This window comes from Colletotrichum destructivum, chromosome 5 (assembly GCF_034447905.1).
Source record: "Colletotrichum destructivum chromosome 5, complete sequence".
Classification (NCBI taxonomy): Eukaryota; Fungi; Ascomycota; class Sordariomycetes; order Glomerellales; family Glomerellaceae; genus Colletotrichum; species Colletotrichum destructivum.
Genome location: NC_085900.1, coordinates 3,990,586 through 4,004,798, shown reverse-complemented (window position 1 = coordinate 4,004,798; position 14,213 = coordinate 3,990,586). Strand labels below are relative to the sequence as shown.

The 14,213-nt window shown below is 56.9% G+C and overlaps 5 protein-coding genes across 5 annotated transcripts; 4 read left to right on the top strand and 1 right to left on the bottom strand.

The window, feature by feature from the left end:
• The first annotated feature begins 840 nt into the window (after positions 1-840).
• On the top strand, positions 841-4,689 carry CDEST_08758 (uncharacterized protein). Its single transcript, XM_062924917.1, has 3 exons — positions 841-3,020; positions 3,073-3,576; positions 3,629-4,689. Exons 1-3 carry the CDS (start codon positions 2,698-2,700, stop codon positions 3,789-3,791), a joined length of 990 nt encoding a protein of 329 aa, XP_062780968.1. The 5' UTR covers positions 841-2,697; the 3' UTR covers positions 3,792-4,689.
• A 1,856-nt stretch (positions 4,690-6,545) lies between these two features.
• CDEST_08757 (Putative FAD dependent oxidoreductase, FAD/NAD(P)-binding domain superfamily, MTOX family) lies at positions 6,546-9,583 on the top strand. Its single transcript, XM_062924916.1, has 3 exons — positions 6,546-8,184; positions 8,239-8,485; positions 8,583-9,583. Exons 1-3 carry the CDS (start codon positions 7,356-7,358, stop codon positions 8,851-8,853), a joined length of 1,347 nt encoding a protein of 448 aa, XP_062780967.1. The 5' UTR covers positions 6,546-7,355; the 3' UTR covers positions 8,854-9,583.
• Positions 9,160-11,223, bottom strand: CDEST_08756 (Putative 3,4-dihydroxy-2-butanone 4-phosphate synthase, RibB). Its single transcript, XM_062924915.1, has 2 exons — positions 10,376-11,223; positions 9,160-10,228 (listed from the first exon to the last, which is right to left on the bottom strand). Exons 1-2 carry the CDS (start codon positions 10,437-10,439, stop codon positions 9,594-9,596), a joined length of 699 nt encoding a protein of 232 aa, XP_062780966.1. The 5' UTR covers positions 10,440-11,223; the 3' UTR covers positions 9,160-9,593.
• CDEST_08755 (uncharacterized protein) lies at positions 11,223-11,740 on the top strand. The gene is made up of 2 exons (XM_062924914.1): positions 11,223-11,635; positions 11,685-11,740. The coding sequence occupies exon 1, from the start codon at positions 11,305-11,307 to the stop codon at positions 11,572-11,574; it is 270 nt and encodes an 89-aa protein (XP_062780965.1). The 5' UTR covers positions 11,223-11,304; the 3' UTR covers positions 11,575-11,635; positions 11,685-11,740.
• A 331-nt stretch (positions 11,741-12,071) lies between these two features.
• CDEST_08754 (Putative ubiquinone biosynthesis O-methyltransferase) lies at positions 12,072-14,115 on the top strand. The gene has a single exon (XM_062924913.1). It carries the CDS (start codon positions 12,214-12,216, stop codon positions 13,120-13,122), a length of 909 nt encoding a protein of 302 aa, XP_062780964.1. The 5' UTR covers positions 12,072-12,213; the 3' UTR covers positions 13,123-14,115.
• The last annotated feature ends 98 nt before the right edge of the window (positions 14,116-14,213 follow it).

Sequence of the window (14,213 nt, the reverse complement as noted above, 5' to 3'; positions counted from 1 at the left end):
AGGGGCGGCGTCCTGAGAGGGAAGCCAAAGCAAGGGGGGGGTAAGAAGAAAAGAAAGGAAAAAGAAAGCAAAAACCCCAAATAGATTGAATTAACAGAAAACCCCCAGGAGACCGACCAACGGTCCAACATACATAGGCACGACAAAGTCAAAGTAAGCGACATGCATATCTGACCTTGACGGTCGATCTTGCCTGTGCGACAACATACTGGATTCACTTTCCTCGCACCCCCCCCCGGCCTTCGTTCCTAACTTCTTACTCCTCCCCAGGCATAGCCATACACACGTCCCCTTCCACTTTCACACTAGCGTTGTTCTACCTCGAATGTCTCTCCTTCCCAAAGTCCCCTCCCTTCTTTCCCCGCCACCAACGCCTGCAGCAGCATGCCATTCCCTTTCCATCTGCACCTGCATCGTGCCCTTGTCGGCCTGGAAATCGATCATCGCTGCGGGCCTGTGTCCATGAGCAACTTTGCCGTTCACCAGCTCATCAGCATCCGCGACCCCCGTAAGCCATCCTTGCTCTCAACAGTCTCCCGCCTATCGAAGGTTTCTCGCTCTCCCCCCTTTCCTCTCTTTACATGCCTCGCTTGGCTCGCATTCGTCTGCAGCAGTACCCGGGCTTTCCATCAAGGGAAGGACGGGGCTAAACAAACAAGCAAACCCGTTCGTTCCTGTTTTGCCCTGTCAGTACGATGATTAGGTAGGTTGGTGGACAGACACGAATACGGATCTCCGTGTACCGCCCTCCACCCTTTACCTCCATTACCTCGCTGATCCCCGGGCGAGGCTCACTCTTTGCCGACGGTTTTTGGTGATCGAAAAGTCATTAAAATGATGACCCAACGGCAACGCTTCCTAGCCTGCTGCCCATGATACCCCCACCACCATTCACGACCACCATCACGATCACGATCCCCAATACCACACCAATACCAACACCAGCACCAACAGCATGTCTCAGCCGTCCCATACCAACCGTCAATTCCGTCTCCGATTCGGGTCCCATTTCCACACCAGGCCCGGGTTCTCATGCTGCGGTGGCTTTCCCCTCTCACGTACGCCGCAGCGCCTCCCGACACCGCTTGTTGCCTTCCCTTCGGTAGCTTGGCCTTCAGCGCTGCTGGCCGCGGCCCCGCAAGCTGCCCGCATTCATTACCTTGCCTTCCTTACCCTTGTCTCCCACGCCTTCTTAGTTTCCTGCCCAGTTTGCCTCCACGGTCCACTGGATCCTGCCTTGCGGGTCCCGGTAAACGGTGTCTGTGACCCATCACGACCCCTCCCCTCCATCTTCTTCTACCCCCCTCCCCTCCATCTTCCGTCCCCTTACCACCCCCTCCACCTCTCACTCACCTCACTTCATGGCTTTTGCGTCCACGCTCCGTCGTAGAAATCGGCCATGTTCTGGACCCCCGGCCTGCCCTGCTCCTCAAGCCGCACACTTGCTTCTTCCTGGCACATGCCCCATTTCTATTCCCTCTTCTGGCTCTCTGCTTCCACTCGCTTTGCTCACCCATTCACACCAGGCTATCACTCAACCATCCATTGGCCTGCCCGCCGCCGCCCTAGGTAGGTCTATGCGCAGGAAATGGAACATGCAGTGCCAACCGCCATCGTTGCCTCATCATGCCTGACTGGCTGGCAGCTTGCTCTCTCCGCCCCCCTCCCCCCCTTCCCAGCCGCCCAGCTCGGTCTTTCCTCCCTCCTTATCTCAAATCCCCCCTCTCAGTCTCTCCCGAGTCTACTGTCTCTCCTGATTACTCGGCTTTGCCTAATCACTCAATACGGGCGTAAAGAGGCAAGGGACTGCCGCTACGCCTGAGACTGCATCTGCATCTGCGTCTGCATCTGCATCTCCATCTCCTGCGACTTACAACTCCTCATGTCTCTCAGTCTGTCGTTGTCGCATTTTCTCGCTCTCCCCTCATGTCCCTTTTCTCTCTCACAACTTGCCCGAGCCCACAACACCAACACTAACACCCGCACGTCGTTCTATTCGTTAACCCCCGTCGAGTCGCTGGTCCCCCGTTACCCCCCCTCGTTTTAGTCTTACACTAGGTGCACCGTACACCTGGGTGTCCGCTGTCCCCGGGGGCCCTACCCCATTCCCTCGTGTCTCTTGCCAGTCTCCGTCAGACTCTCGCTAAGGATACCTGACCCGACCCGACCCTACCTACCTTGGCTGCCCCCTCTCCCTCTCTCACTCTGCCTGATCACACTGTTCCTCGTGTATTCTGAAGTCTTATCTCTTTTCTCTTTTCCCTCCCGCGTCCGCTCCAACTCGACGCCCTCCCTCTCCACCTGTCTCCATCTCCCAGTCCCCCCCTTGCCCAAACCCTACAACTTTTACTGAGTTGTGACCTGAATCTTTCTTGCCTTTACCACGTTTCTCGCTTCGCCGGCGCCAACACTGCTCTTCGTCTTTTGGCCTCTTGTCTCTCTGTAGGCGTGCCTGGGTCTGGTTTCCACCAACATCACAACTTCTGCTTTCCTTTCAACGACCCACTTGGACCGCCTTGACATTTGTCCTTGAAGCAGCTGCTTTTCCGACTCCCATCTCGCTCTCGACTCGGTCAACCCATCCGACCTGCTGCTCCTGTTGCTGTTGCTTCTTCAAACACCTCGCGACGCGTTTTTGAGACACCCAAAGATTGCAAACTACGGCTGTAATGCGTGCGAATTACTCTGTTGTTCGTCATGTCTTTTAACATCAACTCGCTTCTCAACCCCGAGGGATCCATCAACCAGGAGACCGAGGTCCGCAAGATACTTAGCAAAGCATACGCCGACTGCGAGAAGACACTGCCGAAGCAAAACCCCAAGGAAGGCGCGCTAGCATACTTTGGCAATGTCCTCATCCACATCACTGAAGTCTTGTATAAGAACTTTACGGACGAGCTCCTGGACGAAGAACGCTTGAACTCGACAGGCCACACCATCGTCAATCAGGCATACCGCGCTAATGGATTCAACGACATGGGAATCCTCGAGTTCCACACCAGGAAACGCAAAATGCTCAGGTTCGTTCAGACTGGCGATGTAGGGGTTCGCGGATTGCTGACATTGGACTAGGGGTATGAAGGAGGCGGTCGATGCTAACGCAGCCACCCTGAAGGATATCAGAGAGTGCGCTTCTCCTGTCCAAGAGAAACGCCCTCTAGAGCTCAATCAGCACGCATTCTTCTCAGAATCGAGTTCCAGGTCATCATTTTCCTATTCAGCATCGTCATCCGGGGCGGTGTTTTCCGCAGTCGGCTCACAGACATCCCTTTCAGATGGTTCGCACACATACCGCCAGTCTGACCGGTATCGTCGGTCAACCACCCCCGCTTCCCCCCAAGACGACGACGGCGGCGGCAATGAAGATGCCGGCGATGATGACGAAGACGACGATGACGACACAACGATGGGTGACGGTAGCGTGGACGGCATAAGGACAGGTACCAATGTAGACATGGATTCCTTGAGGCACAGAGGAAAGGGTCATTACATATGTCCCCATTGGCAAACGTGTCAAAAAGGAGGTCAAGATCACAAGGGTGGACCCAAGATCTTCTACCGCAACTGCATGTACAGGTAATGGCAACCTAGGCTACATATTGATACTTGAGGCTAACCCGGACGACAGGCAACACTTACAGAAGCACTCTAAACCTCACAAGTGCATGCTTCCCGGGTGTCCTAACAAGGATGGGTTTGCAAGGAAAGATCAGTTGGTTCGACACCAGGCAAATGTGAAGCACGACCAGCCTTTACCTTTACCCGGGCCTCGAAGGCAACTCGGCGTCTAAGGTAAAGGATGGAATGGCGACTCGGACCTTTGTCGAGACGCGGGGCACATATCTTACTCTTGCGCCACTCCATTGATTGATTTCAAGCAAGCTTTTATTTTTCGTTCGCGTCGGTTCACACCGGACAGCCGTTCCGAGGCGTTGGGTTGGTATATTGTATCAGTATCCCCATGTTGACATAGGTCAGCAGCGGAGTTTTCAAGGTTGAGATTTGCATGTTATACCCACCTCAAATGAGGTGACAGGATGAATGGATTGGATGTAGATGAGAAACATGAGGCATGGCCATTGGCTCGGCTGATAGGTCCAAAGACTTGCAGCCGAAGCAGGAAAAGAAAGGCTTACAAACATGGCGTACGAAGTATCGTACCCACAAAAGTCGGTCATCAAATAACGAACTCCGTTAAGCAACCAAGGATCATTGCATCACATCTTCCTCGGCACCGAAGCCTCAATGAGCGTCAACACATTCAGAGGCCGAGAGGAAACACTTCCAACTGGTGACCCATGCACCTACATGTACTGTCAGCTGGCGGTAGACGAGGGCCAAATACCGCAAGCCAGCAGACCTGCAAGTGGGACACGAGCAATCTCATGCAGGCGCCATGGAAGGATGGCCAGCCATACCATGTCCTTCAGCGCAGCGGCTGGAATGCCGAACGGGAACCTGGTAAAAACGGAATCAATACGCAGCAGCCTAGCTACCCTGTTGTAAAGTTTTTTGCTAAGATGTATAGCTAATGTAGTTCTTCTCAAGGTCGCCTAGGTACATGTGACTTCAAAAGAAGCAATAGAAACATGATTTATTCAACATGCATAACACCTAAAGCAGTACATAGTCTCTATTGTAACAAGAAGCATGATATGCTTAAAGCTTCGGATGATTAGCCAAAGTCCCAGGACGCAAGCCAGTAGGGCGGACATTCACGCATGGAACTCCAGCGGGCGTCAGCGTAGCACCTACTCAACCTGTGTCGATGGATGCCCTGGACCTGCAGCCACAGTAGAGGGAAAGGGGGGAGGGGGGCTGCCTGTCATAATATTTCCTGCCGTACAGGCCACAGCGGTACCTGGTGTAACCAGACCTCGTGGGCAGATAGATACAAGACCAGGCAAGTAATTCATTCTCCTCCATCCCCCTCATTCCTCGAGAGCAAGGTATTGTTTCCGCAGAAGAGGTCATTACTACTTCTGAAGCGATTGGCCACTGGTTGTCATCGCTTCCAACAGCGTTGCATGAGACGGTTGTCTCGGAAAGACGGTATGCCCATGTCAATCTAGAATGCGACGAGAGCGGTGACGTCAAGGCCGACAACCGGGGCCAAGCAAGAGGGCAATTTGGGGAGGGTATGAACGAACGGACGTCCTGAGGCACTAACGTGGACAGGGTGGGCGAGGTATGGGCAGTGATACGGAAAAGGCAGACAGGCTTTGGGATCGGGGATATATTCTTCGAACGGTCATGCTGACAAGAGGAGATCCCCGTCAGCAGGGGTGCGGGTGACGGAGGCGAGTTTCGCGGGTATATATTTCCTCGTATCGACTAGTTGTGTAAGAGGCCGAGGCGAGCGATAGCATATTGGCGTGGCTTTGCAGTGCGGTGCGGCGTCTTGATGGCCGCATTGCAGAAGCAAGCTGGAAGCAGGGCGCATGTTGAGGAGGGAGGGGGGGATTGTTGGAGAGGAAGTAGACGACAAGATCGACGCAAGAGCCATGTCGAACGAAAACAACGGAAGGGGAAAGAGACAGACTGGTCCGTAGAGGAGCATGGGGCCGAAAGAGATGAAAGATGATGTTGTCGACTGCGAGTCGCGAGTCGCGAGTCGAGAGGCTGTTATCGCAACCCCCCCCTCTCTCTTTCTTTCTTTCCTACTCTCGAAAAAGGCGTCGGTCTTCATAACGCCCAGGTATAGTGTCTGTAAGTAAATAGAGCGAGCAAAGTAAGCAATAGCTATTCGAACAAGTAAGCGATCTAAGCAAGTAGTCAGTTAGGTAGGCAGACACCCAGTGGGCACCAATTATGAAGGCCGGAAAGCACTCGATTTGTTTCCACTGGTCTTGGTGGACATGTACAAGGCTTGGCTCACTCGGGCCAAGTGCATTCGCGCTGTTAAATACTAGGGCCGGTCCTATGTGGAATAGGAATCGACTGCGTGTTGTTCCATCTCCAACCAAAGTCCCCATTTTTGCGGGTGTTGGTGAGTGTGCTCGATACGAACATGCGAATAGTCTCACGGAGGAAAGAACGCTAATTGAAGCTTGTGGGTCAAAGGTTGTTTCCAACGGGAGCCGAGACCCGTTTCTGAAGTCGAGGGACTGTAGTCGGGTTCGAAGGAGGCACGACCGAACCAATCAACAAGCCCGGCAGGGCTGGCTAAACCTATTCAAAAACAGGTATCCACGGCGAGCTACGGCGAGGCAGCACACCCGAAGCAGCGGCCGTGTAGGGCGGGCAACCTTTGGGATCTCCGCGGGTGGGTTGCGCCCCCGGGGAGGAGTCCGTCCCAGGCCCGGGTGGGTGGGTTGGTGAATGTGTTGTGAGTCCATGTTCAATGACCTACAACGACATGCGCTTCGACTAGTTGTGCGTACCTAAAGCTTCTAGTGTATCTACTTGCATGCGAAGACCCGCAGCCACGGATCCGCTCCTCGTCTCCAACCAACCCAACGATCATCAGCTCGCCCAGATAAGTGCTGTACATCACACGCCCCCCCCCCCCCCCCCCCCCCCCCCGCGTCCCCTTCTAAGCTAAGGTGCGCCCTGACCTGTCATATCGCACTCTCCAAAGTAGTGAGTGAGCGTACCTCAGTCGATGACCCTCCATCTCGAAATGTCTACCCAATCTCTTTTGCCAGATTGCAGATCGATTCTCGCGGATATCCCGAGAGCCGCTCGAATGCTCACCTCCATGCCGCTTACTATCCCCTAGAACGACGAGGTGGACCGACTGCTCCGGGACTTCTCTCCTGTGCTAGCGTTTGCCTGCCGGAGAGAGAGAAGGATAGAGGCGTGTACACTTGGGCTGATGCCGTGTGCAGGGCACGCCTTACCACCACCACGCCAAGCGACGTGCTCCATCGTTTACAAGTCCTAGTTTCCCAATCCCGTCGCACGTGCAGAACAGGGTCCTCCTCTCGCCGCAGTCGCAGACTCATGGTTGTCAAGGGTTCAGGAGCCAGACCAGCCCCAATCAGACTGACAGCAAGAAGCCTGAGAGAGATGGATGCTATTGCTTTCGGCTTCCCTGGGCCGAATGACGGGTATCCAGGTAGACATCTCGATGCGAGTCGACGGATTTGGGCAAAAGGGGAATGATACAACGTGAGGACCTTGGATGCGTGCTTACTTGACATTGTCTGACGGCAGGAGAGTCTACCCCGGTCCGGTTTTCAAGATGGCAATGTTCGTCTATAAAAGACTCGAATCTTAACCCCCTCTGCGATGTGAGGTTCTTCTTGGTAATTCAGAACTCGCTCGCTCGCATAGACGGAAGCAGAAACTACAGGAACAGGAACAGATACCGAGACGGAGACAGACAAAGAAGTATCAAAGCGACACACACAATGGCTAGGCCTCATCCCTTTACTACTCACGAACACGGAAGCACCAGACACAAATCCATTATCGTCGTCGGTGGCGGCGTTTTTGGCTTGTCGACAGTCCTCTGGCTGTTGAAAAGCAAACCTGACAGTACCGTCGTCCTTGTTGACCCAACCGAACTCTCCAACCCCAAGGCAGCCTCCCACGACATCTCCAAGATCCTGAGAGATGACTACCCAAACCTGCTATACGCACCCTTGGCCATCGAAGCCATGGATAACTGGAGAACGGACGCTCTCTTCAAGAGCTTCTACCACGAGGTCGGCGTACTTCGTGCGGACCCCGGCGGACACAACGACAAGGCCCTGGCCACTCATCACCACCTCGGGCACAACTCCGGCGCCAGCTGGTTGAAATCCGACGACGTGCAGGCCAAATGGCCTGGCTTTGGCACGGCCGACTTTCAGGGGCTCGATCGGGTGAGGTACAACCCCCGCTGCGGCTGGGTTGACGCCGCCGACTCCCTCGAAACTGTCCGCCAACACGTCATAAATGCCGGCGCGAAGCTTGTCGTCGGCGAGGTCGGTACCTTGTTGTTCGACAACAATGGCGACTGCACGGGCGTCAGACTGGAAAAAGGCGGTGGCGTCCTGAACGGCACCGTCGTGCTCTGCACGGGTGCTCGCACCTCTGCCCTGCTCGCCGAGAGCGCTCCTGAGCGGAAGGAACTCCACGCTGCTCACAGGCTGGTGGCCACCGGTGCCGTAAGCTTTACCATCAAGGCCCACGGGGAACAGAGGAAGAGGTTCGAGGGCATCCCGGTGCTCAAGAACTGCCTGTCCTCGGTCAAAGGTACGCACGCAACGTCAGCCTCCGTTGGGAGACGGGACACTGACCAGAACACAGGCGAGTCCATGTCGATGACTGCGGACGGCACGCTTAAGTTCAACTGTGACATGGCCTTCACACACAAGCAGCTTCATGTCCCCTCTGGCACCGTCATGTCTCTAGCACCTTCGGATAGCCACCTCACCGAGTGGACCGCCGAGGAGCACATCCCTCGTCATTTGAAGAATAGGGCTTACAAAACCCTCAGAGGTCTGTACGGAGACGAGATGAAGAACAGGGTAATTGAAAAATACCGGATCTGCTGGTGAGTGCTGCCAACGGCGGAGAATATTGATGATGGCGGTGGCGCCGTTGATTGAACCCCAGGAATCTTGACTCTGGACCGACTAACACCGCACCAGGGACACGACGACGCCCCGGCACGACTTCCTCATCACCCACCACCCCCGATGCAAGAACCTCTTCATCGCGACCGGCGGCTCCTTCCACGCCTGGAAGTTCTTCCCGGTCATCGGCAAGTACGTTGGCCAGATGCTGCGCGGCGAGCTGGACCCCGAGTACGCCGAGACGTGGGGCTGGGACCGCGACGCGGGTGGCCAGGTGGCGAACTCGACATACGACATCGAGGGCGACCTAGGCGAATGGATCAAGGAGGATGAGAGGAAGCAGTAAGTAGTGCGTGAGTCGGGGCGTGAATCATGATGAGAGCGTTCGGGGCTGTTGAGAAAGGTTGAATTCCAGCCAAGAATGACGAGCACGGGGGACGAATATTCGCTATCGGCTTTTTTCTTGAAATGAATTGCACATCTCGGGCAGAGAGCGTCTGTATTCTGCATACCGCATTAGGATGGGAGACGGGATACGTTTTAATGGCCCATCGTTCGTGTTGTTCAACCGACACGAATTCGACAGGGGGCTCAAGATTGAACAACGAATGAGAAAAGGGACGAGACACACGATCTTTCCGAGACGCGGAGGGAAGGGGGGGGGGAGATTTGTCAAGAAAAAGCCGTTTTTCTCATTATTTTGCTGTTGGTAGTTGATGCCGAAAAAGAAAAAGACCCAAGCGCCGAAGACTCTTCTTTTCTTTTTGACTGACCCGCGTTCGATCGATATCCATGGATATAAGTATGTATATACTGACATTCGATGTCGTTTTACGCTTCCCAACCCACACCGAACCGGCCCCTCCCCATCATGTTGCTACTCGGCGGCTCGCTCGGTTTCGGTGAGCCGAGGCGGTCTCCCGACTGACCTGCTTCCCCGCCGTGTGCCACGCGTGCGCGCAGCAAACCTGACCACGTCCTCTCCAGAGTCGCCCGATCACACTCACTCAGTCACACACTCTCACGCCGTACAGATTCTCTCTCTCTCTCTCTCTCTCTCTCTCTCTCTCTCTCTCCACGGGTGCGTCACGACGAACCGTTGACGGCCAGCTTGCCCTCCGTCTTCTCGAGGTAGGCGACGAGATCGGCGATGGTGCAGACCTTGAGGCCGAAGCGCTTCGCGAAGTCAACGCACTGCTCGCCGCGCATCATGCCGGCGTCGTCGTGGACGGCGGCGCCCTCGACGGGGTTGCCGTCGTCGACGAGCTCGCAGATGGCGGCGGCCTCGGGCTTGCCGGCGAGCCTGCAAAAGTCGACGGCTGCCTCGGTGTGTCCGGGCCGTTCGCGGACGCCGCCGGGGCGGGCGCGGAGGGGCAGGACGTGGCCAGGCCTGCGGAAGTGGTCGGGGCGGGAGGCCGGGTCGGCGAGGACGCGGCAGGTGAGGGCGCGGTCGTGTGCGGAGATGCCGGTGGTGACGAGGGGGTCTGCGGCGTCGACGGAGACGGCGTAGGCGGTGCCGCGGGGGTCCTCGTTGGAGGAGACCATGAGGGGCAGGCGGAGGCGGTCGAGGAGTTCGGGGGCGAGGGGCGCGCAGACGTAGCCGGAGGAGTGGCGGATCATGAAGGCCATCTGGCCCGTCGTCAGGGCGTCGGCGGCGATGATGAGGTCGGCTTCGTTCTCGCGCGAGGGGTCGTCGAGGACGACGAGGAACTCGCCTTTGCCTGGAGGTGGGGAGGAAAGGGAGGAAGAGTCAGCAGCTTGTTCGTGCGCAGGGGAGGGATGAAAGGGGGGAAAGGGGGGAAGGGGAATTTGGAGGGGTTGTGAGTGTCGCGCGAGCGAGAGGTTCGGGGTTTTCGAGGAGAACTTACGGAATGCCTCAATGGCGTCCGGGATGGAGTCGAACTTGGACTGGTCTATTGTGGAGGAAGGCATGGCTGGTGGCTAGTGGTGACGGTGGTTGGGACGGGAGGGCGAGGAGGGAGAGAGCGAGCGAGACGCGGGAGAGAGTGCGGATGGAGTGGAAAGGTCGACGGAGGTGGTGAGGTTGAGGTTGAAGTTGAGGTTCGAGGTCCGTCGGCGAAAGTGGTGACGGAGGAACACCGAGGGGGGGGGTAGTGAGAGGGAGGGGCTGTTCGGGTCGGATTTGGATGAGATGGCGCAAGGAACGGTCGGTCCCCGCGCGCAACGGAGGGGAGGAGAGGGAAAGGGAAAAAAAATTAGGTGCAAAGTTGGGGTTTTGACGGACAAAATTCGGTGGTCTCGTCGTCTTGTTTTCTTTCCCCTTTGCGCCTTCTTTGGCTTTTTCCCTCAGAATCTTGCGATTACTGGATGCTGCGCCCAGGTAGTGAGGAGGGGTTCCGTCACGCGAGAGAGGTGAGGGGCAACACGAGCGATGGCGGCAGATGGATCGGGGGGGGGGTTTCTCCTTCTTTTCTCGTGGGCTGGATCCGTGATTGAGATTGGAATTGGAATTGGAATTAGGATTGGGATTGAGATGGTCTGGTTTCGGGTACGAGATATCGATCAATCGGGTTCAGATGCTGTGGTCACAAAGCAGGCCTTTGTCTGTTTAATTGAACCTGTGCCGAGCTCGCTGCGTCGGCCACCATATATTGACAAATGTCGTCAACCCAAGGACTAGAAAGATCCCGAGGATCGCTCGGTCCCCCCCCCTGTTGTTGGTTGACTCATGTGTTCTCTTTTTCCCCCCCCCGTCCCTCCTTCTGCGCACCCGGCTACGGGACACGCTACACCACTTTGACAGACAGGGCGGCTGATTAGTGTGCAACTGTCATCCATGTGGTCGTGGTGCGTCTGGACCCTGGCTACAGGCGCCAAGTCTAGCCGACCTGGCGCCAAACTGCGCCGACGGCACCGAGGACTTTCGGGCCTGCGCGGGGTCGCATTCTCGACTTTTCGGTCGGCGGTCGGGCTTTTTTATTTATTTCATTTTTTGAGGCGGCTGACGGCATGGGCTGCCCACTGCAGGCAGCTGGCGAGTTCCGCCCACGCGGCTGCACGACAGGTGGCGTGGGAAGAAGCACCTTTCAGATGCCAATCGGCGTAACTTGATGCGAGCGGACGAGCGTGGATTACTTAAGCCGCATGCGGGCTCAGAGCACATGCTCGTGAGTCCAGACTCTAGAGTACCTAGCCATATTACTGACGCTGACAAAGACTCCCGCGCGGCCCCGTAATGCGCACGCCCACTCCTCGGTTCTTTTTTCTTCGACCTTTTTTTTTTGGGGGGGGGGGGGGGGAGGTTTGGGGACAATTCTTGGTGGCTACGGATACTGCGCCGTATAACGACGTAAGAGAACAGGGGGGGCCTGATTGTATGGTTCCTACTGCTGCAAGGAAGATTCGAGCCCAAGGTTTGCTCAGCATCGTGGACGGTTGGTGGAGGACAGCATGCATCGCTGAGAGAATCCCGCGCCTGCAGATAGGTGAGAGGTGCAGCCCAGACAGAGTCTATCCACAGGGGCGGAGTGGGAAATTCAGTGCCGAGGCGGCCGCAGAATCTCCAATTTCTCCAAACATCATCGTCGTCTACTCACCCCATCGATTATCCCCTTGCGGAAGGGAAAATAAAAAATAAAAAAAGGTCGTGTCACCATTTTTGCTTTGTCAGCAACTTCTCACGATTTCGCATCCTCAACTGCTCACCCACTCATCCTTCCTCCGGCCACTCCACGACACATCCGCCATGTCATCTTCTCGCCCGGCGACAGCCGCTTTGTTGCGCGCGCTGAGGCGGACAACCACTTTAACAGCTCCACTCGCCGCCCGACATGCGTTCCGCGCGGCTGCTGCGACACCGCTGCTCCGACCGGCCGCGGCCGCTGCGGCGTGTCACTCGACCTTCTCCTCCGTCTCGCCCGACGAGGTCGAGCACTTTAACGCCCTCGCCGCCGACTGGTGGGACCCCCACGGCTCCTCGCGCTTGCTGCACCTTATGAACCCGCTGCGCCACGCCTTCATCCGCGACTGCCTTGCCAGCCAGCCGGACGCACCCTCGACGCCCGCGCGCTTCCTCGACGTCGGCTGCGGCGGCGGCATCTTCGCCGAGAGCGCCGCCCGCCTCCCCGACACGACCGCCGTCACCGCCATCGACCCGACCCCCGGCGTCCTCGCCATCGCAAAGGGCCACGCGCGCCGGGACCCGGCACTGCGGGGGAAGCTGGAGTACAAGGCCGCGACGATCGAGACGCTGCCGGTGCCGGCGGCGGCGGCGGACCAGTACGACGTCGTCTCCGTGTTCGAGGTCGTCGAGCACGTATCGTCGCCGGCCGAGTTCCTCGCGCGGTGCGAGCCCTTTGTGCGCCCCGGCGGGTGGCTCGTCGGCAGCACCATCGCGCGCACCTGGGTGAGCTGGCTCACGACGAACCTCATCGCCGAGGACCTGCTGGGCATCGTGCCCAAGGGGACGCACGACTGGCGCAAGTACATCGACGCCGACGAGCTCCGGGCCATGTTCGCGGGCGCCGGGTGGGAGACGCCGCGTGTTGTCGGCGTCGTCTACGTGCCGGGGCTGGGGTGGAGGGAGGTCCAGGGCAGCGAGAAGGTCGGTAACTACTTTTTTGGCGTGAGGCGGGCCCGTAACGACGTCGACTGAGATACGAAGGGGGAGACGACGTAAAATGACGGTGTGCCGTCTGTGTAATAACAAAAGAGAGAGGGGGAGTATAATGATATGTACTGTACAGTAGGCCCGGTGATACCCTAGGCTGGCCGTGTTCGAAACAAATGGACACCCATAACCATAAAACAAAACTCTATCTAGGCTCTCTATCCTTCCCTCCCTCCCTTTTTTCCCACAAAAGTCGACATTGCCGACAGATGGAAGTTCTAGTTGCGCTCCCTGCCCGCCCGGGTGTCCGGACCCCCCTCGGCTGTGCCGGTTGCACTGGTCCGACCCGTCAAGTGATGTGTGATGTGATGACTGAGTTTGCACTCTGACTTTGCGGGCCGTTGTGGTGCTACCGTGCTGGCAACGCGCCACGAGCCGAGTTCCGATTGCTAATGCGATTCCCTACCCGTGGTCTGATGGGTGTGGGGAGAGAGGTCTGTGACCTCCATGCCTGGCATTGTGTGCACATGCCTGGTACACATGCCTGACAGTATCAGATACAATCAGACGAGAAGAGACAAGAAGCAGATTTCGCCACGGCGGCGGGACATTGGCTCTGTGGGTCTCTGTGGTCAGTCACTGGAACGCCAATCTAGAACATGTGTTGTAAAATGTGTATCTCCCATATCTCCTTGGGTAGCCCAAGGTCGCCGTCCGTATACACCAACATGATGAGGTAGGTTAGGTAGGCACTGATACCGGCAGTGGCTTGCCCAATCAGACGCGGTCGAAATCAAATAAGCTCGGGCTTATCTGTTATCAGGGGTGTGTTGTGATGTATGAGAGTATCGAGGCGTCGGGGGGCGGGGACGGAGACGGGACATGAAGACTGCTTTCTCTTTCTCCTAGGAGGCAAGATGCCACAGTGGTCTCCCCACGCACAGCGGCGGCACCACCCCGGTCCCTCATTCGCTCGCGGTTTCAGCAATGGACGTGGGCGTGGGAGGTGAGAGCTTTCGTCGCGAAGACCAACATCTAAGAGGCGAGCAGCGGCTGTGATAATGGAGTTATGGAGTCATGGAGCCCCTTTCCCCCCCGAAGCACCTTTCTCCGCGGGCGCAACCAGAGCCGCCCGC

What these genes read in the sequence shown, in the direction of transcription:
- CDEST_08757 (XM_062924916.1), top strand. Translation starts at nt 7,356, where the DNA reads ATGGCTAGGCCTCATCCCTTTACTACTCACGAACACGGAAGCACCAGA. An exon ending in CTGCCTGTCCTCGGTCAAAG is followed by an intron (nt 8,185 to 8,238) that starts GTACGCACGCAA and finishes ACCAGAACACAG; the next exon opens with GCGAGTCCATGTCGATGACT. An exon ending in GAAAAATACCGGATCTGCTG is followed by an intron (nt 8,486 to 8,582) that starts GTGAGTGCTGCC and finishes ACACCGCACCAG; the next exon opens with GGACACGACGACGCCCCGGC.
- CDEST_08754 (XM_062924913.1), top strand. Translation starts at nt 12,214, where the DNA reads ATGTCATCTTCTCGCCCGGCGACAGCCGCTTTGTTGCGCGCGCTGAGG.
- CDEST_08755 (XM_062924914.1), top strand. Translation starts at nt 11,305, where the DNA reads ATGTGGTCGTGGTGCGTCTGGACCCTGGCTACAGGCGCCAAGTCTAGC.
- CDEST_08758 (XM_062924917.1), top strand. Translation starts at nt 2,698, where the DNA reads ATGTCTTTTAACATCAACTCGCTTCTCAACCCCGAGGGATCCATCAAC. An exon ending in AGGAAACGCAAAATGCTCAG is followed by an intron (nt 3,021 to 3,072) that starts GTTCGTTCAGAC and finishes ACATTGGACTAG; the next exon opens with GGGTATGAAGGAGGCGGTCG. An exon ending in TACCGCAACTGCATGTACAG is followed by an intron (nt 3,577 to 3,628) that starts GTAATGGCAACC and finishes CCCGGACGACAG; the next exon opens with GCAACACTTACAGAAGCACT.
- CDEST_08756 (XM_062924915.1), bottom strand. Translation starts at nt 10,439, where the DNA reads ATGCCTTCCTCCACAATAGACCAGTCCAAGTTCGACTCCATCCCGGAC. An exon ending in GGACGCCATTGAGGCATTCC is followed by an intron (nt 10,229 to 10,375) that starts GTAAGTTCTCCT and finishes CCCCACCTCCAG; the next exon opens with GCAAAGGCGAGTTCCTCGTC.